Source organism: Loxodonta africana, chromosome 16, assembly GCF_030014295.1.
Source record: "Loxodonta africana isolate mLoxAfr1 chromosome 16, mLoxAfr1.hap2, whole genome shotgun sequence".
Lineage (NCBI taxonomy): Eukaryota > Metazoa > Chordata > Mammalia > Proboscidea > Elephantidae > Loxodonta > Loxodonta africana.
In genome coordinates, this window is record NC_087357.1 from 4,158,560 (window position 1) to 4,180,788 (window position 22,229).

Consider the following 22,229-nt stretch of genomic DNA (forward strand, 5'->3'; position numbering starts at 1 on the left):
AGAACTGACGGAATGTGTTCACTTCCTACTGCACTCGGGAGAACTTAAACGGGAGTGGAGAATTGAACAATGAAAGAAAGTGGGAAGACAGGCGCAGAGAAGAACACGCCCAAGAACCCTGAGCATCAGAGCTTCTCCTAGCTAACGCAGTGGGAATGAATTCGAAACCATCACGAGTGTACTGTGGTAGTCCGTGGCTATGTCACCCAGGGATATGTTCTGAATTCCTTTTGGACTAAAACTGTGCCCATGTAGTACTCTGAACCTTCAGAGTGGAAGGTAGCCGATACACTGAGAAATATTTCTGTGGTGGAATTAAATCTGAGTTTTTTCCTTATTACCACTATTTTCTGAGGGGGATGTGTGGCTTTCAGCTTCTGTGAAAATATGAGGAGTCCCAGTTTTTAACAAAGGTACATAAAAGCGATCACTATTACTGCAAATGACTTCCATCAGTGAAGAAAGCAGATCTCACAGGGCTGCCACAGAAACAATATTCTCTACACAGCTGCTTACGCGTTACTTGTTCTGATTAATCTGTGAAAAGTACTGGACATTTGAAAGAAAAGGCAACGTATACCCGTAGTGCTGTAATTCTAAATGGGTCTCGGAGTCGTCCATCTTCGTCTTTCAAGTTATAACCTTCTGCTCTTTTATCCCGTTCACTTATTTTCCATAATTTAATAGTTTTATCTGAAAATAAAAACCCCATTCTCCATATTAAAAGAAAAACCATAACACGACTACTATTAATTGAGTATTATATTAGAAAGCCTCATGGCTCTATTGCTTTATAAGCTAGGGGTCTGTGAGCATTCACGTTTGCAATCACGGACAAACACTGTATCCTGTGCAACAGAAAGAGGCAGAGCTGAGCGACACGGTGGGGTGCTTTGCTTCCGTGCACTCTCTGAAATTTCAACCCAACTATCACTTGCTACCAAGCTGATAATTTACCTTCCCCCCAAAGTTTAAGGCCAAAATAACTTCTAGAATTAGTTAAAATGAAAAGGAATCCATACACAGAAAATTAAAAACAAAGCCCTCGTCAAAGAGACACTTAAAAATGTTCTTACCATTCGTAGAGAGTAGAAAATGAGCAGCATTCTGTTGTGGCAACCACCTAATTTTGTTAATTTTTTCCTCAATTTCTAGACTTTTCAAATAGTCAAACTCTGGTTCATGACTCTGAAAGGTGCTGTAAACATTGTACTCGCCCCTAGAGTGAGGGCGGCTCTTACTCTGCAAGGAAACAGGACAACTGTCTTAGTGAACAACGCAGCGAGAGAATTTTACTACCACCTATCTGAATATCAAATGACCACAGGCATTTTTAAAAGTTAACAAAATTCTGGACCAAAAAACCTTCAAGCACCTGAAACTCAGAATTAATTCACTTGGAAAGAGGAGATGAAGACCGTCCCCCAAGCCTCCCCTTCCTCTTCGAGGCAACCATCTGAGCAGGCTGTGTGTGGGCTGCTCGTGAGTGAAGCCCTGAGAGGCTGGGAAGCAGCACTCATGGCGCAGATGCTCCTTGGCAGAGAAACTGAATGAACTAGAGCTCCACACGTGAGCACGGACATGCCCGACAACGCTGTGGAGGAAGGCAAGCTGTACAAAGATGCCCTAATGTAATACCTCTCACATAAGTTTTCAACACACACAAAACAATTCCATATATTACAAGTAGAACAACATGCCTGGGAAGACATACACCCTCTTCAAAACAATGATCGACTTTGGGAAGACAGATAGGAAGATAAGATGGGGGGCAGTGGAAGGATAGGAGTGGGAGGGCACAAAGGTGCTTCCTCTGGCTCCCCTGGGTCTCATTTCCTTTTGTAACGGAAGGAAACCTGGTGGTGGGTTCGGGGGTATATTTATATTAATCCTGGAATCTTCCGTAGGCCCGAAATTCAATTTTATATGAAATATTCAATATTTCATAGTCAAAAAGGACATGGGTATTTTGCTTAATTCTTCCTCTGTAACCAAGATCTAAAATCTTACATTTTTTACACTTTAGCGTATGTACCAAAGAAATAAATCCTCTTATCTAGATAGGTACTTTTTATATTTCTGAGATGAGATCACATAATATTCCAAAAAACGACATTAGTTTCCCCACTTTATTGAATATTTATGTATTCTATGTTCCTCGAAAGCACGCATTTATCAGCAAGAGCTTGGCAATCTTTCCATTACATGGGTTTTCAGGAGGGTGTGTGGTAGGTGGTTCATGCTATTTACACTGTCCACGAGAAAGCATAACTCATCCATACATACTTCTATCTCAGACGAAGTGAGAAAAAAGTGAATATTTTGAATAGAGTCTGTAGAATCAAGCAGTCACATGTCTAAAGAGGCTCATTGACAGAGAAGGTGACATCGATCCGCACAGAAGAGCAGGGCACAGAGACAAACGGCCCAGGCTGAGGTCAGACAGCTGCCTGCACCTCCCAGGAAGGAGGGCGGATGGTGTGACACCACCCATGGAGGAGGCTGGCTACAGCTGTACGGGCTCTGAGAGGAGCTAGGGGCCAACACACAGCGGGTGGTGGGGGAGAGTGGACAGCACCTGGGAGACAGTGGTTTTGCTTCCAGACACGTTGATTTTCGCTGTAACGAGGTGAAATATTCAAATGAAAGTGATTCTGCAAAGGGGCTGGAGCTGCAGATGGCGAGGCCCAGCACACAGATGACTCACAGGGCTCTGTGACCCCAGTTCTGAGGGTGGGACGCACAAGGGCCATCCAGAAACCCCACTTCATCAGCTTTACACATGGAGCTTCCCTGCAGGACTGAATGTGGACAGAGAATTCTGCAGCTAACTTGAGAGTCGCACAGATGGCTAACCACTCTTCCCACCTCATCACCTCGGAGGTTCCCTTGACCTAACGCTGTACATCCTGTGCCGTCAATCTCGTGGGGCCTCCCTGCTCCACCGAATCCAAGACGCACTTGTTCCCCACTCCGGACATGGCCCAGATCTTGGCACAGCTTCACATCCAACACTGCTGTACCGTAGCTGGCAGCGGTTTTCCCCTCTTGCTGGCACTGCCATAGCACCAAGGGCATCTTCAAGCTGATGACACAGTTGTCACCCAGCTCTGTCTTCTCTGCCACCACCGCCATCTTTGCTCAAGCTACTTCAACAGCTGACAGTCACTGCTCACCTTACTAGTAATTTAGTGGCTATAAGCTGTATGCCCTGATCCACCCTAAAATAAAACTGACCAAACTCTAAGCTAAATGAACTCAAAGCATAAGATACTGCTTCAAAACCCCAAAACCAAACCCAGTGTCATCGAGTCGATTTCGACTCACAGCGACCCTACAGGACAGAGTAGAACTGCCCCATAGAGTGTCCAAGGAGCGCCTGGCGGATTCAAACTGCCGAACTCTTGGTTAGCAGCCGTAGCTCTTAACCACCATGCCACCAGGGTTTCCAGATACTGCTCAGAAGCTAGATATTCTGCATGAGAAGCAGGTGGAACATTAAAGTCCCTCTGTGTTACCCAAAATGTGGAGAAAAAGATGAAAAAAAAAATAAGTTGCTGGGAGTTTATGAAGTTGCAGTTACCCAGGCTCATCAAACATGAACACCTTCAAGAACTTCTCCTATACAATTCTGTCACTTGATATTCAGCAAGGTGAACGTTCAGTGTGACGGGCCCTACAGCTCTAAAATACCCAATCATTTCCTAACAGGATGCTTGACTTTTATCATAGGCAATTTCACAATTGAAGCTAGTATTTTTTACAACCCACTAAAACGAAGAAAAATTGCATTTTCTTCCCTAACAACCATGAGGAAGTATGACAGGTATCTTCCACAAGGGTATCTTTAAGACAGCTGTGACTCTACTCGGTTAAACCATCTTCCTGCTAAAGTAACATTTAAACGCTTCTGTTGAAAAGGTAAAGTCACACAGTTCTCAAATGGCACCGTGTGATAGTCTACATCTGTGATAGTCTACATCTGAAATAAGAACGCAAAATTATAAACTTGTCAAATTACCGGTGAGGATTTTAAATGATTAATGATAATATACAATATTCACAAAAGAATTTCCATCTCAAATCAGAGAAATTACAATTTTAAAAAATCTTTAATTTACATGGACACAATTAAAATGAGGGTCGCACAGGTACACTCTGATAATGGGATCTGTTAGCGCCCATAAATCTCCTCCCGTTTGGCCAAGCAACCTGCCCCTGGCACAGGTGACCCAGGAATCGCCTCCCACAGACTCTCCCAGGGGGCAGCAGTGACTATAGCACAGAAGAGCTTCAATCCTGGATGGACGGGAACAAAGGCCCTGGAGCCTCCACAGCCAAGTTCTACCACACAAATCTGCACAAGAATTTGGGGATAAAAGTAACTGTCCACTCCTCTGCTGGGGAGCAGAGAGACAGGAAGGACCAGTGGCCTTCCTTATGAATGTGTAAGGGAAAAGGCAAGACAAGTGCTTTCCAGAAAGCCCAGGCCTGGGCACACAGTGTGTTCTGGCAGGAATACTGCATAACAGAAAATTACCTCACTTCCTTCCTCACCCTCATTCAGAACGCTGGTGAGGGCCGCCAGGCACAAAAAGGCAGTTGGCAAAGCCTGGTTCTTTTCCCACTCTCCTCTCCCCCTCAAAACCCAGAAATGACCCCAAAGCCAGTGCTTATGAGCAAAGCCCATCTGTGAGCACCAGCAAGGCCTCTGGTCTGCAGACCCCTACCCATCACTGCCCTCAGAAGAGAGCGGAGCTAGTGTGCTCACCCCTTAGGAGAAAGGGAGAGGACTTCCCCCTGACCTTGCCCTTTCCTGCCCCCCTCTTCAGTCTTTAAGCTGCAGACCTTCTCCCCTGCTGAGGGACCAGGCGCAGAAAGCTACCACCAGACAACCCACCCCCAGAGGCAGCAAGGCCCCCAGAGGCCAGCCAGGAGACACCCTGGTAGGCCCTTGGCCATCTCCGAAGCACCTGGGATAAAACTGTCCTGACAGGCTGACCAGGACAAGTTTTTTTTTTTTTTTTAATAATTTTTATTGAGCTTTAAGTGAACGTTTACAAACCAAGTCAGTCTGTCACGTATAAGCTTATATACACCTTACTCCATACTCCCACTTACTCCCCCCCAATGAGTCAGCCCTTCTGGTCTCTCCTTTCGTAACAATTTTGCCAGTTTCTAACCCTCTCTACCCTCCCATCTCCCCTCCAGACAGGAGATGCCAAAACAGTCTCAAGTGTCCACCTGATACAAGTAGCTCACTCTTCATCAACATCTCTCTCCAACCCGTTGTCCAGTCCCTTCCATGTCTGATGAGTTGTCTTCGGGAATGGTTCCTGTCCTGGGCCAACAGAAAGTTTGGGGACCATGACCGCCAGGATTCCTCTAGTCTCAGTCAGACCATTAAGTCTGGTCTTTTTATGAGAATTTGGGGTCTACATCCCACTGATGTCCTGCTCCCTCAGGGGTTCTCTGTTGTGCTCCCTATCAGGGCAGTCATCAGTTGTGGCCGGACACCATCTAGTTCTTCTGGCCTCAGGATGATGTAAGTCTCTGGTTCATGTGGCTCTTTCTGTCTCTTGGGCTCATAGTTGTTGTGTGACCTTGGTGTTCTTCATTCTCCTTTGATCCAGGTGGGTTGAGACCAATTGATGCATCTTAGATGGCCACTTGTTAGCATTTAAGACCCCAGATGCCACATTTCAAAGTAGGATGCAGAATGTTTTCATAATAGTATTATTTTGCCAATTGACTTAGAAGTCCCCTTAAGCCATAGTCCCCAAACCCCCGCCCTTGCTTCGCTGACCTTTGAAGCATTCAATTTATCCCAGAAACTTCTTTGCTTTTGGTCCAGTCCATTTGAGCTGACCTTCTGTGTATTGGTATTGTCCTTCCCTTCACCTAAAGTAGTTCTTATCTACTAACTAATCAGTAAAAAACCCTCATCCACCCTCCCTTCATCCCCTCTCATAACCACAAAAGTATGTGTTCTTCTCAGTTTATACTATTTCTCAAGATCTTATAATAGTGGTCTTATACAATATTTGTCCTTTTGCCTCTAATTTCGCTCAGCATAATGCCTTCCAGGTTCCTCCATGTTATGAAATGTTTCACAGATTCGTCACTGTTCTTTATCGATGCGTAGTATTCCATTGTGTGAATATACCACAATTTATTTAACCATTCATCTGTTGATGGACACCTTGGTTGCTTCCAGCTTTTTGCTATTGTAAACAGTGCTGCAATAAACATGGGTGTGCATATACGTTTGTGTGAAGGCTCTTATTTCTCTAGGGTATATTCCGAGGAGTGGGATTTCTGGGTTGTATGGTAGTTCTATTTCTAACTGTTTACGATAACGCCAGATAGATTTCCAAAGTGGTTGTACCATTTTACATTCCCACCAGCAGTGTATAAGAGTTCCAATCTCTCCGCAGCCTCTCCAACATTTATTATTTTGTGTTTTTTGGATTAATGCCAGCCTTGCCGGAGTGAGATGGAATCTCATCGTGGTTTTAATTTGCATTTCTCTAATGGCTAATGATCGAGAGCATTTTCTCATGTATCTGTTAGCTGCCTGAATATCTTCTTTAGTGAAGTGTGTGTTCATATCCTTTGCTCACTTCTTGATTGGGTTGTTTGTCTTTTTGTGGTTGAGTTTTGACAGAATCATATAGATTTTAGAGATCAGGCGCTGGTCGGGGATGCCGTAGCTGAAATTCTTTCCCAGCCAGGACAAGCTTTTGTTGGAACAGTTATTAGAAGAGAAATGCAAACATTTCCCCACGTATTCCCTGCCTAACAGACCCAATCAAATTCAGCTTAACAAGGGAGAGATGGGGCCCATCACAGACTGCTACAACCTAAAAAAGCTAAATGTGGTGAATTATTCTAAAATTTGCTTTGGGACACTAACTTGATAAGAGAAATATCTCTTAAATACTAATGTTTTAGATAGGTTTTCACATTTTTCATTAATATTATGGCTGTGTCACACATGTACAGAGGAAAGGCCCAGACGGCCAAGGGCCTTCTGAAGCACGTCTGTTCTCCAGCTGAGGACCCAAGATGCCTGTCATCCTAAGATCAGGAAAAAGTATCACAGGATACGTTTCCTCTGTCCGATTTTACACTTATACAATCATACCCCCAGTGGCTAAGTCACGGAATGAACACAGGTGGTGATCAATGGTTTAGTGACAACAATTTATGGAAATTTAGGTCCAAGTATTTTTCTTTCAACATTTATTTAAAACTTCAATAATATTCACTAGTCCTTGAAGTTATGAAGTAAAAAATTCTTATTAAAAAGATCTGGGCTTGTAACGTGATTTCCACAATCACTTTAAATAATCTCAGGATGAAAGCAAATAAATTCTTAACACCACCGCCTGGTATTCACTCGGCCCTGCGGAGATTCTCAGCCCTGCTCTGAAGATGAAGGCACTACAAGTGACAGACGGGGGGCTCAAGAGCAAGTGACAGACGGGGGGGGGCTCAAGAGCAAGACCGCCAGTGAGCGGGAGACACAGATCTTTCTGCTCACTCCTAGAAGGATTTCTGGAAGAAGATTCTATATGGTTAATGTCATATAACTAAATCTAAATGAAATTCAACACTGAGAAAGTGATCTTGCTTCCCTTCTTCTAAGTCACACGAGAAGGGTTAAACTGCCACCTGGTCTGGGGACTGTGAATTACTGACCTCTTGTTCTCGCTGAAAAATAACAACTCGGCCGCCCTTGTCTCCTGTTGCAAGAAGATCTCCAGAGTAGTTAAATTCGACAGTCGAAATGATGTCAGCTGTCAATAAAACAGAAGCAATTTAGAAGATGAAGATTTTGGGAGGAGTCATGATTATCAAAAATCAGTAAAAAAGTATCCAAAGAAAGACAAACACACACAAAACAGTCTCCGTAAGTAAAGCAACGTTTTCATGGCAAACTTGTAATTACCAAGCAGCCACTTCTTGGCTGTGGCGCCCAGAGCCCGCCAGCACATGTGGACTTGGAAGTTTTGCTTATATTGACCCAATGTCTGGTCCCCTGCTGCACCATGATTTATCTAGGCTGGGCTGTAATGATATAAGAATATTGGATAGAAATACAGAAAATTAATTTTCAAAAGGACACAAACAAAAACAAAAACTCTGGGCCCAGGAGAGTGATGCCTAACTTTAAAATGCATGCCTAATGCTAATTTTTAAAAATATATCTGATTCTTCCACCAACAGACCACCACTTGACCGTAGTTTGTTGTACTGTGGTGGTTTGTGTGTTGCCACGATGCTGGTGCTACCAGTATTTTAAGGACCAGGAGGGTCACCCATGGTGGACAGGTTTTAGCAGAGATTGGAGACTAAGACTGAGAAGAAGTACCTGGCAATCTATTTCTGAAAAAACTGGCCAGGGAAAACTTTATGAATAGCAGCAGTTATAAACAGCAGAACCCTGCCTGATACAGTGTTGAAGATGAGCCCCCCAGGTTGGAAGGCACTTAACACACAACTGGGGAAGAGCTGCCTCCTCAAGGGAGTATTGATCTTAATGACATGGATGGATTCAAGCTTTTGCTACTTTTATTTGCTGATGTGGCACCATTCAAAACGAGAAGAAACAGCTGCGAACATCTGTTAATAATTGGAATGTGGAATGTACGATGTATGAGTCAAAGAAGCTTGGAAGTTGTCAAAAATGAAACAGAACGCTTGAATATTGATACCCTATTTTTTTTAGGCGCTAGTGAGCTGAAATGGACTGGTATTGGCCATTTTGAATCAGACAATCACATGGTCTACTGTGCCGGGAATGACAAATCGAAGAGGAATTGGTGTCGCATTCATAATCAAAAAGAGCATGTTGAGATCATTCCTGAAGAACGACGCTATCAGTGATAGGATAATATCTATACATCCACAAGGAAGACCAGTTAATATGACTATTATTCAAATTTATGCACCAAACATTAACGTCAAAGATGAAGAAATTGAAGATTTTTACCAACTTCTGCAGTCTGAAATTGATCTAACACGCAATCAGGATGCACTGATAACTACTGGTGATTGGAACGTGCAAGTTGGAAACAGACAAGAAGGATCAGTAGTTTGGAAAATACGCCTTAGTGATAGAAATGACCCTGGTGGGCAAATGGTAGAATTTTCCAAGACCAAGGACTTCTTCCTTGCAGGTACCTTTTTTCAACAACATAAAAGACGACCTCACCAGATGGAATACACTGTATCTGTGGAAAGTTATGACAGAGAAGCACGATCAGAACAAGGCCAGGGGAGGGTGGCAGAACAGATCATCAACTGCTCATATGCAAGTTCAAGTTGAAGCTGAAGAAAATTAAAAGAAGTCCATGAGAGCCAAAGTACAACCGTGAGTACACATCCTACCTGAATTTAGAGACCATCTCAAGAATAGATTTACCACACTGAGCACTAATGACTGAAGACCAGATGAGTTGGGGGATGACATCAAGGACATTATACCTGAAGAATGCAAAAGGTCATTAAAAAGACAGCAAAGAAAAAAAAGCAAAATGGATGTCAGATACTCCGAAACTTGCTCTTGAACACAGAGTAGCTAAAGTGGAAGGAAGAAATGATGAAGTAAAAGAGCCGAATAGAAGATTTCAAAGTGAAGCTCGAGAAAACAAAGCATTACAACGAAATGTTCAAAAACCTGGAGACGGAAAACCAAAAGGGAAGAACACGTTTGACATTTCTCAAGCTGAAAGAACTGAAGAAAAAAATTCAAGCTTCGAGTGGCAACACCAAAGGATTCTATGGGCAAAAAAATTGAACAAGGCAGGGAGCATCAAAAGAAGATAGAGTGAGTACAGTCACTATACCAAAAAGAGTTGGTCAACATACAAGCATTTCAGGAGGTAGCAGACGATCAAGAACTGATGGTATTGAAGGAGAAGTCCAAGCTGTACTGAAGGCAGTGGCGAAAAACAAGGATCCAGGGAATGACGGAATACCAATTGAGATGTTTCCATAAATGGATGCAATGCTGAAGTACTCACTCGTCTATACCAAGCAACTTGGAAGACAGCTACCTGGCCAACCAAGTTGAAGAGATTCATATACATGCCTATTTCAAAGAAAGGTGATCTAACAGAAGGGGGAAATTATCTAACAATATCATTAATTACAAGTAATTAATTATGCTAAGTACTTAACATAAGTAAAATTATGCTAAAGACAATTAAAAAATGGTTCCAGCAGTACATCGACACGTATCTGACAGAAATTTAAGCCAGATTCAGAAGAGGACGTGGAACAAGGGATATCACTGCTGATATCAATGGATCTTGGCTAAAAGCAGAGAGTAACAGAAAGATATTTACTTGTGTTTACTGACTATGCAAATGCTTTCAACTGTGTGGATCAAAACAAATTATGACTACCACTGCAAAGAATGGGAATTCCAGGACACTGAACTGTGCTCATGAGGAACCTGTACATAGACCAAGAGGCAGTGGTGCAAAGAGAACAAGGGGATACTGCATGGTTTAAAATAGGAAAAGTGTGCATCAGGGTTGTATCCTTTCACCATACTCATTCAAACTGTATGCTGAGCAAATAATCTGAAAAGCTGGACTATATGAAGAAGAATGTGGCATCAGGATTGGAAGACGACTCACTGACAATCTGTGATATGCAGATGACACAATCTTGCTTGCTGAATGTGAAGAAGACTTGAAGCACTTACTGACGAAGGTCAAATACTACAGCCTTCAGTGTGGATTACACCTCGAAACAAAGAGAACAAAAATTCTCACAACTGGCCAATAAGCAACATCATGATGAATGGAGAAAATATTGAAGATGTCAAGGATTTCATTCTACTTGGATCTACAATCCAATCAATGCCCACGGAAGCAGCAGTCAAGAAATTAAACAACATATTGCACTGGACAAACCTGTTGCAATAAGACATCTTTAAAGTGTTAAAAAGCAAAGCTATCACTTTGAGGACTAAGGTGTGCCTGACCCAAGCCATGGTATTTTCAATCACCTCAAATGCATGGGAAAGCTGGACAACGAAAAAGGAAGACCGAAGAACTGATGCCTGTGAATTATGGTGCTGGCAAATACAGAATATACCATGGACTGCCAGAAGAACAAACAAATCTGTCTTACAAGTACAGCGACAACGCTCCTTAGAAACGAGGATAGCAAGACAGATCAGTCCCCGGAGAATAACATCATACTGAATGAAGTATAGAGTCAGCGAAAGAGAGGAAGACCTTCAATGAGATCAACTGTCACAGTGGCTACAACAATGGGCTCAAACACAGCAATGACTGTGAGGATGGCACAGGACCAGCAGTGTTTCATTCTATTGTACAAAGGGTCGCTATGAGTCAGAACTCACTGGACTGTACCTAACATCAACGTACCAACAGAAAATTTCAATATTCTATGTAATAATCTTTGCTGGCATCTGTATAAAATAACATCTGGACAGTACAAGTTCTGTGTCACTGTCAGGATGAAGTTACTTCCACAGAGAATGATGACGGCTCATGAGATCTCTGACACTATTGACACAACAATCTTGGACATCCGCTAACTAGAGGAAAAGGGATAAAAAGAACAACAAAACTAAGTGCTGGAGGTGTCCTACGTGCTGTGAGGTAAGCCCTCTGTTTTGGAGCAAATGGATCTGGACTTATGACACAGACTGTTTGAATCTGTAACATGAAAAGGTACAGTGATGAATTCCAGAGGAGAACGGCCAACTTTGTATCTTAGAGCACTGACGAATGAGAGCAAGTGTCAGCCGTAGCTGGCTCTGTGACCACAGACTGGCCTCAACGTTGGCCTGCTGTCCCAGCTGGCTGTGTGTGGCGTGAGTAGATCACGACTGCTGCTATGAGTGGCCCCACTGCTTGGGCCATTCAACGGGTGCCTTCTACTGACAGATGATAGCTTTGTACAGGCAGCGCCCACGGTGTCATTAAAAGGCAAAGTCTTAAAGACCAAAAGTGCTCAACTGCTACTGTAAACTTACCTACCACTACGAAATGGACCCAAAAATGGGTACAATTTGAAGAGCTCCCAAAAATGTGGCCATAATACAATGCAATTCTTAAAGGTCTGCACAAAACATTTTAATCAAATAACTGTTATATATGATTTCATGCTAACATCTATAAAACAAGTTCTACATGCAATGCATTGGCACCATCTGCTGACTTTCAGCACACTGGATTCTACTGCCTGAGATTTTTTTTTTTAATTTTCAGGAAAACTTGGGAAAGAGATTAGGCTTCCTCGTTAGAAGAGTCACTTTTATGTAAAATTACTCAAAAACAAAACAAAACAAAACAAAACAAAACCCTAATATTCCTATAGGAAACTGAAGTTATCTTTATTGGATGAGAAAGGACTACATCTATGTCATTTATACACACACAAGGCATACAATATTATACAATTAATGATATTCTAGCTATGTCAGTGACTTTCAAACTTAATTAAAATGTACTGGATCTTTTAAGAGAGCAACTCACACTGACTGCCAGTGCTGAGAAATTATTTTCATTATGCTGCATAAATATGCACGAACCTTAAAATCAGACAGAACCTCTGTAGTGTTTATAAGAGCTTTAAATCCAAAATAAAGGCACAAATACCAACAAAATTATAAAACCAATAAAATTTAAGTTACCAACATCAATTTATCAGATGGGTACTGTTTTACAAAACTAGACTGATGGTAAAAGCATCAGTATGGTAGTGGCTTGGGGCTCGGTTTGAGCTGGGTTTTAAAGCTCCCATCCCACTACTGGGTGATGACTCAATGCTCCTGTTTCCTTCTGAGCAGACAGGTGACCAGAGCACCACGTAGTCTGGTATTGTGGGGCCTGGGCCTCTCCTCAGGGCCACAGCAAGGCTGGACCACAAAGGCAGACATCACCAGTGCGTCTTGTTGTAGGGTGGTCCCCGAGCTGATGCAGAACACACTCAGTAGAATGTCACATCATCATCAAATAAGAGTCGTGAAGCATCTTCCACAGTCCCTAAGAATCCATCTGTAGACTTTAGTTAAAAGATAATGGGTCATCTGCATGTGTTGTTCTCCTTCCCCTCCCCAGCTCCCATTAAAATGTCAGAAGGAAATACAAAGGAATCTGTCTACAATGCAAAAGAAGTGACAACAATTTTAAGAAGCTTCTGCAAACGTTTTGGATGATGGCAAGTGGGTAAGGAGTGGTACCTGACCAGTTATAGTCTAAGTGCGTGCAGGGAGAGACTCCCACAGCCCCTTCCCAGGTGCTACATCCCCAAGCCCTGCCCAGCCCCAGGACCCATCCTATTTGGAAGGAGCGTACAATAACTGACTCCAATGTCTTGTTCCTCAAATGCTGGCAGCCAAGAGTGTATCTTCCCACCATCCCCAGCATTCTTCTGTGAAATGCCGTATTCAAACATTCGGGAGTCCTCAGAAGTGGCCAGTCACAGCGAAGCCCTCCAGCTACAAAGCCCAGCCTACTTACAGAGCTGCCTATCAGCTTCCAAGTGCCTCATCTCTTAAATATGAACAAACAGCTGAGGATCATTAGACAAGAGGGAGAAGACTCCTAAGCAAAGGAGGAGGGACATGGAAGAAAGAGAGACAATACATCAAACAAACTGACAAGGAAACCACATTTGATGTCCCCAAGGAGCTAATACCAAATAGCAAGAACTGCAGGGCCGATGTTTGCTCAGTGCTTCCCAGGGGCCGGGTGCAATTTCGAGCTCTGCTCCTGTCTCAGTGGAGGCTCACAGCAGGCCTTCGATGCAGGGACTACTGTTATCCTGTCTCCTAGACATGATGGACGTAGCCTCAGCTGCTAGGTGGCTGGCAGGGTGTGAGCTCAGGCAGCCTGCCCCCATGCCTGTCTGTTCACCATGGCACCCAGTAGGCCCCCAGAGAGGAGGAGATGCTATGAAAAAAAGGATGAGGAGGCGCACCTTGAAATTTAAGTAGTAATAACAACAGTAGTAATGAAAAACTCAAGGCCTCTTTCAAAAGGTAAGGCAAAAAAGAAAACAACTTAGGAAAGAAAAGACAGAGGATGATTTAAGTGACCCATCATCCAGTTAACAAATTCCAGAAAGACAACAGAAAAAACAAAGGCAAAACAACATCAAAGGGGGTAAGACTCCTTAGAGCTGAAGGACAAGACAGTCCAGGCTGAAAGGGCCCAATGAGCACCCAGCATAATTAATGAACAGACCAAGCCTAAAGTGCATTATTTGAAATTTAAAACACCAAGGATGAAAAGAAAATTCTAAAACCTTCCAGAAAAATCAAGCAGGTCACATTCAAAAGGAACGGAATGGCATCAGACAGGGTGCAAGAAAATGGCGGAATACCAACCACCCTAAAAATTCTGAGAAAAAATAATGTTCAACCTAGAATTCCACACCCAGCCAAACTTTCAACCAAGTTTGAGGGAGAAGTAAAGATGTTTTCAAACATGCGAAGAGGAGGAAAAAAAAATAAAACTTGTCTCCCGTACACTCTTTCTCAGAAACTACTTGGGTTAGTCATCTACTGCTGCTGTAATAGAAATACCACAAGTGGATGGCTTTAACAAAGAGAAATTTATTTTCTCACAGTCTAGTAGGCTAGAAGTCCAAATTTAGGGCATCAGCCCCAGGGCAAGGCTCTGTTGGCTCTGGAGGAAGGTCCTTGTCATCCGTCTTCCCCTGGACTAGGAGCTTCTCCATGCAGGAACCCTGGTCCAAAGGATGCACTCTGCTCCCGGCACTGCTTTCTTGGTGGTATGAGGTCCCCCCTCCCTGCTTGCTTCCCTTTCCTTTTCTCTCTTGTAAGATAAAAGGCAGTGCGGGCCGCACCCCAAGAAAACTCAGTTTACATTGGATCAGGGATGTGTCCTTAGTAAGGGTATTACAATTCCACCATAATCCTCTTGAACATAATATTATAATCACAAAATGGAGGACAACCACACAACACTGGGAATCATGGCCTAACCAAGTTGTCATATATTGTGGAGGACACAATTCAATCCATGACACTACAGAAAGATGTAATTTTGAGACAGATAGGGTTAACTGTGCTGGTGGAACAAAAAGAGCTGTTAAAAGATTATCATCTAGAAGTTGGGTAAACAGGAACTCACCCTGTCAACCTAAGACTGAAAAGCCCATGAATTCTATCTCCTTCTTAGTGTTTTTCTAATCCCCTCCTCCTTTACAGGCTCTGCATGCGCAGAAGAACAAAGCGTTGTTTAACTTTCTTTAGCCCTTCGAAGACGGTGATGTAGTGTCGAAGATCAACTGCGCTTGCGCTATATCCCACAGTAAGTGATGCCAAGGGCTGCCAAGAGGACTCCATCTTGAATATCAGCGGGTTCCATCTTAGATTCCAGATGCATGCGCAACGTAATTAACATACACCACCATTCTGAGAAATACCCGCCCCTTGAAAGAACAAAAAAAAAACCAAACCCAGTGCCGCTGAGTCGATCCCGATTCATACCGACCCTATAGGACAGAGTAAAACTGCCCCATAGAGTTTCCGAGGAGCACCTGGTAGATTCGAACTGCCGACCCTTTGGTTAGCAGCCATAGCACTTTACCACTACGCCACCAGGGTTTCCCCTTGAAAGAAGCCCACTAAATATTCATTACTCTATTGTCTCCACGGAACCCATATAAGGCCTAGCCTTGCTTCCCTTTTCGAGTCAGTCTTTTGGCATGGCTTAGATCCTCGCTGACTCCTTTTTGCTTGACTTAAGCAAAATAAAGTTTGTTGAAGTTTGTCTTTTGTGTGTTTTCTTACTCAGGAAAAGACCAGGACCCTTTATGTCAGGTTGGCAATTGGTAACACTTTGGCAACATGAAAGAATAAACCAAGAGAAAGGAAGATCAGGGATCTGACATCCAAAAAATGGAGACAGGCCAGGAGAGAAGCCACACAGCCACAGGCCTCGGGAACAGCCGCCAGGTCAGACGGAGGCTGCTGCTATGAGTGGCGTCTCCAGGGAAAGACAAGCTGAGGATACCTGATGTGCTTGGGAAAAATACTCTTAGGTACCCGACAGATCAGTGGAAGTGTTTAAAAAAAAAAAAAGGCATTAAAGACACAGAGAGTTGGGTATATGAAAAAATCAGGAAATCATTACCTCTAGTAAAAATTAAAATGCGTATGAAAAAGAAAACGTACAATATTTACATGGTCAACATAATACCAATGCAACCAAAACTCAGAATTCTCTCAACTTTTTTTATGGGGGAGTATGTGCATCTTCACTGCTCATTGAGTCAATTCTGACTCATAGCGACTCTACAGGACAGAGCAGAACTGCCCAATAGAGTTTCCAAGGAGCGCCTGGTGGATTCAAACTGCCGACCTCTTGGTTAGCAGCTGCAGCACTTAACCACTGACCTTGGTGGTGTAGTGGTTAAGTGCTACGGCTGCTAACCAAAAGGCTGGCAGTTCGAATCCGCCAGGCGCTCCTTGGAAACTCTACGGGGTAGTTCTACTCTGTCCTATAGGGTCGCTATGAGTCGGAATCGACTTGATGGCAATGGGTTTGGTTTTTTTTTTGGTTATGTATGCCTTGGGGTCGATGTGAGCAATAAAAAAAAAAAAAAAAAAAAGCTAAATCATCATTATTATAGCAAGAAGTCAACACTTACTGTCCAAAATGAAGAAATAAAAAATCAGTGTATTATTTAAAAATAAGGAGGTAAATTCCAAAACAGTTAACCAAGTGCAAAGGGGCTGAGAAGCAGAGCCAAGGATGTGAAAAGCTGAGGCGGCAAGGCCGTTTGATGTAAAATTTCATTAGTATCTGATTTTTAAGCTACACGCATGCATTACTGATTTAAAAAAAAAAAAGGCATGCACCTGGCAAGCTGCACAGGACCAGTCTTATTCATCTGGCCCTTGGAAAGAAAACACCACACAGGCGAACGGGAGCAACTGCCACGCTGACGGCAGAGGATTCCCGAGCCATAGCTGTGTGGAACCACCAATACCAACTGCTCTGCTTCGGGTCAGGCTGTCTCAAACGGCATTTCAGAACACTGCCACAGCATTCTTTCTAATTCAACCAAAGTGACTTAAATTGCCCTCAATGCACTGAGTTTCAGGAGTTAACATGCATCGAACTGCGGCCATCCGAGCCGTCTATGGGCTTGTATCAGAGATCTGAGGATGACAAGTGTTATGGACTGAACTGTGTTCCCCAAAAATATGTGGCAACCTAGCTGGGCAATGATACCCAGTATTGTATGACTGTCCACCATTTTGTCATCTAATGTGATTTTCTTATGTGTTATAAATCCTAACTTCACGTGTTAATGGAGTGCTGGTGGTGTAGTGGCTAAGAGTTGGGCTGCTAACCAAATGGTCTGCGGTTCGAATCCACCAGCTGCTCCGTAGAAGCCCCATGGGGCAGTTCTACTTTGTCCTTTAGGGTTGCTATGAATCACAATCAACTTGACAGCAACAGGTGTGGTTTGGTATGATGTTAATAAGGTGGGATTAGTGGCAGTCATGTTAATGAGGCAAGGCTCGATCTATGAGATTAGGTTGTGTCTTAAGCCAATTTCTTCTGAGATATAAGAGAGAGAAGCGAGCAGAGAGACATGGAGACGTCATACCACCAAGAAACAAGAGCCAGGAGAGTAGTGTGTCCTTTCCACCCGGGGTCACTGCGCTGAGAAGTTCCTCAACCAGGGAAGACTGATGACAAGGACCTTTCCCCAGAGCCAACAGAGATAGAAAGCCTTCCCCTGAAGCTGGCACCCTGAATTCTAGCCTCCCAGACTGTGAGAGAATAAACTTCTGCTTGTTAAAGCCATCCACTTGTGGTATTTCCGTTACAGCAGCACTAGATGACCAAGACAACAGGTACATGCAGCAGCTTTTGGTGGCGAGAAACCCCAAAGGGGCACTTGTGTTCTTTCTGAATAACATGAAGTACTAATATACCACATTTTCACAGGAACTAGGCACACTTTATTAGAAAACATAGCCAGTTATAGCTATGAATTATAAAACCATTGAGAACGCACCAGTTCTCAAAGTAACATGCCCTTTAACGCTGCATGGTCCTGAGAGTTTGTCTGAGATCTGTTGTGGTTCTTTCTCCCATACACCAAGAACTGAGGAACATTTTATGAAGCAATGTCTTAGAACAAGAAACCGGTCTGCTATCATGCATGTTCGTGCAGGGTGCGCTGTAAACGAGAAACTGGTCCCCCTGACATGCCTGTTTGTGGAAGGTGCACTGTAAACAAGAAACAGGTCCCCTGATGTGACCGTTCATGGAAGGTGCGCTGCAAAGAAGTCCCGTGACCTGCCTGTTCATGGAAGGTGCACTGTAAATGGATTTGGCAGTGGCAGACCTCGGTGCAGCTGTCCACATTCACTCTGTACTTTCAGTTTACGGAGCTCTTCCCAGATGAGGTGCCAGCCTCTAAGGATGACGTGGGTGTGAAAGGTAAGCAAGCCAAGGCACAGGAGCTCCACATCACACAGGTGCCACCAGTGAGACTGGCTCTGACCCAGGGCCAGGTTGAAGACTGAGTATCTTTGTAAGCACAGTAGCCTGGACAGAATGTGGACAGCCATTTCTGTTTAGAACGGGTAATCTAATTTCTCCTTCTCCTCTTCCACCCGCAGATCTTACCTAATAATCTGACAAGGCCCCACTGAAGCAAAGCTTCCCCAGTGCCCTCCTTACGCGAACGCACACCTTGCTGAGACAGCGTGACCACAGCTACGTCTGTGCCTTCCGCCAGTGAGAGACACTCCTGGTCTGTGTCCCAGTGTTCACGCCTCAGCGTCTACTTCTCACCATAGCTCCCACGCTCTCTGGTGTCAGCCACCCAGCTTTCTTCCTGAACTCTGCCATGCCTCTCTGCCCCTAACTGCCACCCCTCCTTGGCCTCACTCGTTAAGATCTTAGCTCAAATGTCACTTTGTCAAGGTGCCTTCCCCAGCCCCAAGGCACCTGTTAAATGAGTACTGCCAACACCTTGTATTTCTTCATAGCACGTATGCCATCTAAATGTAAAAAACATGTGTATTTTCTTAAGCCCCATCTCCTTCAGAAATGTGCCTCCACCCTGTCTTGTCCAGAGTACCATGAAGCTACCATCAAACAGAAGAAAGGTGGCAATTATACAATAACTGCAGCTACTGTTATCATAAAATCAGCAACCAAATTGAGACTTTTTTAAAACGAGGAATGTAATTCATCTTTATTATAAAGACAGGTCCTCAGGTTTTACTTCCAAACCACACAGGATATTCTGTATTATTTCCCTCAACCCATGTTGAAATGAGAATGTTTTTATCCAAAAGACTGTCTAAAGATTATACACACATACATATACACACACACACACAGAGACATACACATATGCACATATATAATGTTATTAGGTTTTCACTAATTCTTTTCATAATAAGAGCCTTGTGAGCCATGGCAGAAATCTGACTTATCAGCAAGTCAAAGCACCTTATAACTATTAACAACAGGTCACTGTCGTAACATAACCATCAACACCTTACAGGCTCACTATAAAATTAAAAATACATCCCTCAAACTGAGTACTCTGCCCCACAGCAATTCCAACCCATTCTCCACGCTGCAGCCAAAGTGGTCTCATCTTCTAAACACAGCTTGAAAGGTGCTATTTTCCTCCTTACATGCGACAGGTGACTTCCCGCCACCCTCAGGATAAAGATCCGAACCCTGACCCTCGTGTCCCTTTGCTGTCCGGCCTTTTTCCTGGGCTGCTGGTTGGTATGCCCTCCTTTTCCTGGTCTGCTCATGTTCTCTGCCCTCTGCTGGGCAGCCTCTCTCCAGGCCCCTCAGTGCCTCCTGTTTAAGCTCAACCATCCCTGGACCAGGGAAGCTCCCAACCCCACCCAGAGCTCAACACAATGGCAGTAATTCATTAGCGAATTATTTAAGTCTTAGGACCATGCCGACTACATTCTCAAACCCTTGCAGAATGAGTGAGCTAATGAAGAAGGGAGGACTGAGGAGTGAAGGCTCGCTCACTGCCGGTCACTCACTACTGTCAGCGACATCTCCATCGCTCCTCTCCAGCTGCACGACCAAACGCTCAACAACATACACAACTTACTCTTCCAGTATTTGAAACTCAGTCAAACTAGCAAGGAGACAGTAACAGTGGCAAATATTACATAACTACATAAAAAGACTGTTACTTTGAGAGGTAGGAACCCTGGTGGCCCAGTACTTAAGTGCTGTGGCTGCTCACCTAGGTCAGCAGTTCGAATCCACCAGCCGCTCCTTGGAAACCCTAAGGGGCAGCTCTACTCTGTCCTACAGAGTCGTTATGAGTCCAAATCCACTCGACGGCAAAGGGTTTGTTTGTTTTGAGAGACAGGTACTAAAAAGGGAACGATGTATTTGAAACTTTGGGAAATGGTCTTTTAATATGCCATCCGTCAGTCCGTCGTACTGTGGGGGCTTGTGTGTTGCTGTGATGCTGGAAGCTATGCCACTGGTATTCAGACACCAGCAGGGTCACCCATGGAGGACAGGTTTCAGCTGAGCTTCCAGAATAAGAGACTAGGAAGAAGGACCCCACCGTCTACTTCTGAAAAGCATTAGTCAGTGAAAACCTTACGAACAGCAGCAGATCACTGTTTGACATAGTGCTGGAAGATGAGCTCCCCAGGTTGGAAGGCACTCAAAACACGACTGGGGAAGGGCTGCCTCCTCAAAGTAGAGTTGACCTTATGACATAGATGGAGTAAAGCTTTCTGGACCTCCATTTGCTGATGTGGCACGACTCAAAATGAGAAGAAACAGCTGCAAACATCCATTAATAATCGGAACCTGGAATGTATGATGTATGAATCTAGGAAAATTAGAAATCGTCAAAAATGACATGGACTGCGTAAACATCAATATTCTAGGCATTAGTGAACTAAAATGGACTGGTATTGGCCATTTTGAATTGGACAATCATATAGTCTACTATGCTGGGAATGACAACTTGAAGAGGAATGGTGTTGCATTCATTGTCAAAAAGAACATTTCAAGGTCTATCCTGGAGTCAGTGCTGTCAGTGATAGGATAATATCCATACGCCCACAAGGAAAACCAGTCAATACGGCTATTATTCAAATTTACGCACCAACCACTGGGGCCAAAAATGAAGAAATAGAAGATTTTTATCAGCTGCTGCTGCCTGAAATTGATTGAACACGCAATCAAGATGCATTGATAGTTACTGGTGATTGGAAACAAAGAAGAAGGATCAGTAGTTGGAAACTTGGTGATACAAACAGTGCTGGAGACCAAATGACAGAATTTTGCAAGACCAACAACTTCTTCATTGCAAATACCTTCTTTCGCGAACATAAACGGCGACTATATACATGGACCTCGCCAGATGGAACACGAAGAAATCAAATTGACTACATCTGTGGAAAGAAATGATGGAAGAGCTCAGTATCATCAGTCAGAACAAGGCCAGGGGTGGACTGTGGAACAGGCCATCAATTGCTCATATGCAAGTTCAAGCTGAAACTGAAGAAAATCAGAGCAAGTTCACAAGAGCCAAAATATGACCTTGAATATATCCCACCTGAATTTAGAGACCATCTGAAGAAAAGATTTGATGCATTAACACTGGCGACCGAAGACTGGACGAGTTGTGGAATGACATCAAGGACATCATCCATGAAGAAAGCAAGAGGACACCGAAAAGAGGAAAGAAAAGACAAAGATGGATGTCGGAAGAGACTCTGGAACTTGCTCTTGAATGTCTAGCAGCTAAAGCAAAAGGAAGAATTGATGAAGAAAAAGAACTGAACAGAAGATTTCAAAGGGCGGCTGGAGAAGACAAAGTATTATAATGACATGTGCGGAGAGCTGGAAATGGAAAACCAAAAGGGAAGAACACACTCAGTGTTTCTGAAGCTGAAAGAACTGCAGAAAAAATTCAAGCCTCGAGTTGCAATAGTGAAAGATTCTATGGGGAAAATATTAAATGACACAGGAAGCACCAAAAGAAGATGGAAGGAATACACAGAGTCATTATACCAAAAAGAATTAGTCGATGTTCAACCATTTCAAGAGGCAGCATATGATCAGGGACCGATGGTACTAAAGGAAGAAGTCCAAGCTGCTCTGAAGGCATTGGCGAAAAACAAGGCTCCAGGAATTGATGGAATATCAATTGAGACGTTTCAACAA

At 43.6% G+C, this 22,229-nt stretch overlaps 1 protein-coding gene across 6 annotated transcripts in view; it reads right to left on the reverse strand.

The window, feature by feature from the left end:
• The window catches only part of PPP2R2D (protein phosphatase 2 regulatory subunit Bdelta), a 54,559-nt gene that overhangs the window by 16,169 nt on the left and 16,161 nt on the right, over nucleotides 1–22,229 (reverse strand). For 2 of the 6 annotated variants that reach the window (XM_064269158.1, XM_064269160.1), the window contains exon 3: nucleotides 7,705–7,802. In XM_064269158.1, the coding sequence (XP_064125228.1) occupies nucleotides 7,705–7,802 (98 nt within the window). Of the gene's footprint in view, nucleotides 1–580; nucleotides 694–1,076; nucleotides 1,243–7,704; nucleotides 7,803–7,954; nucleotides 8,074–22,229 lie in introns of those variants that run through there. The other 4 variants (XM_003419689.4, XM_064269161.1, XM_064269157.1 and 1 more) reach the window with 4 other exon arrangements.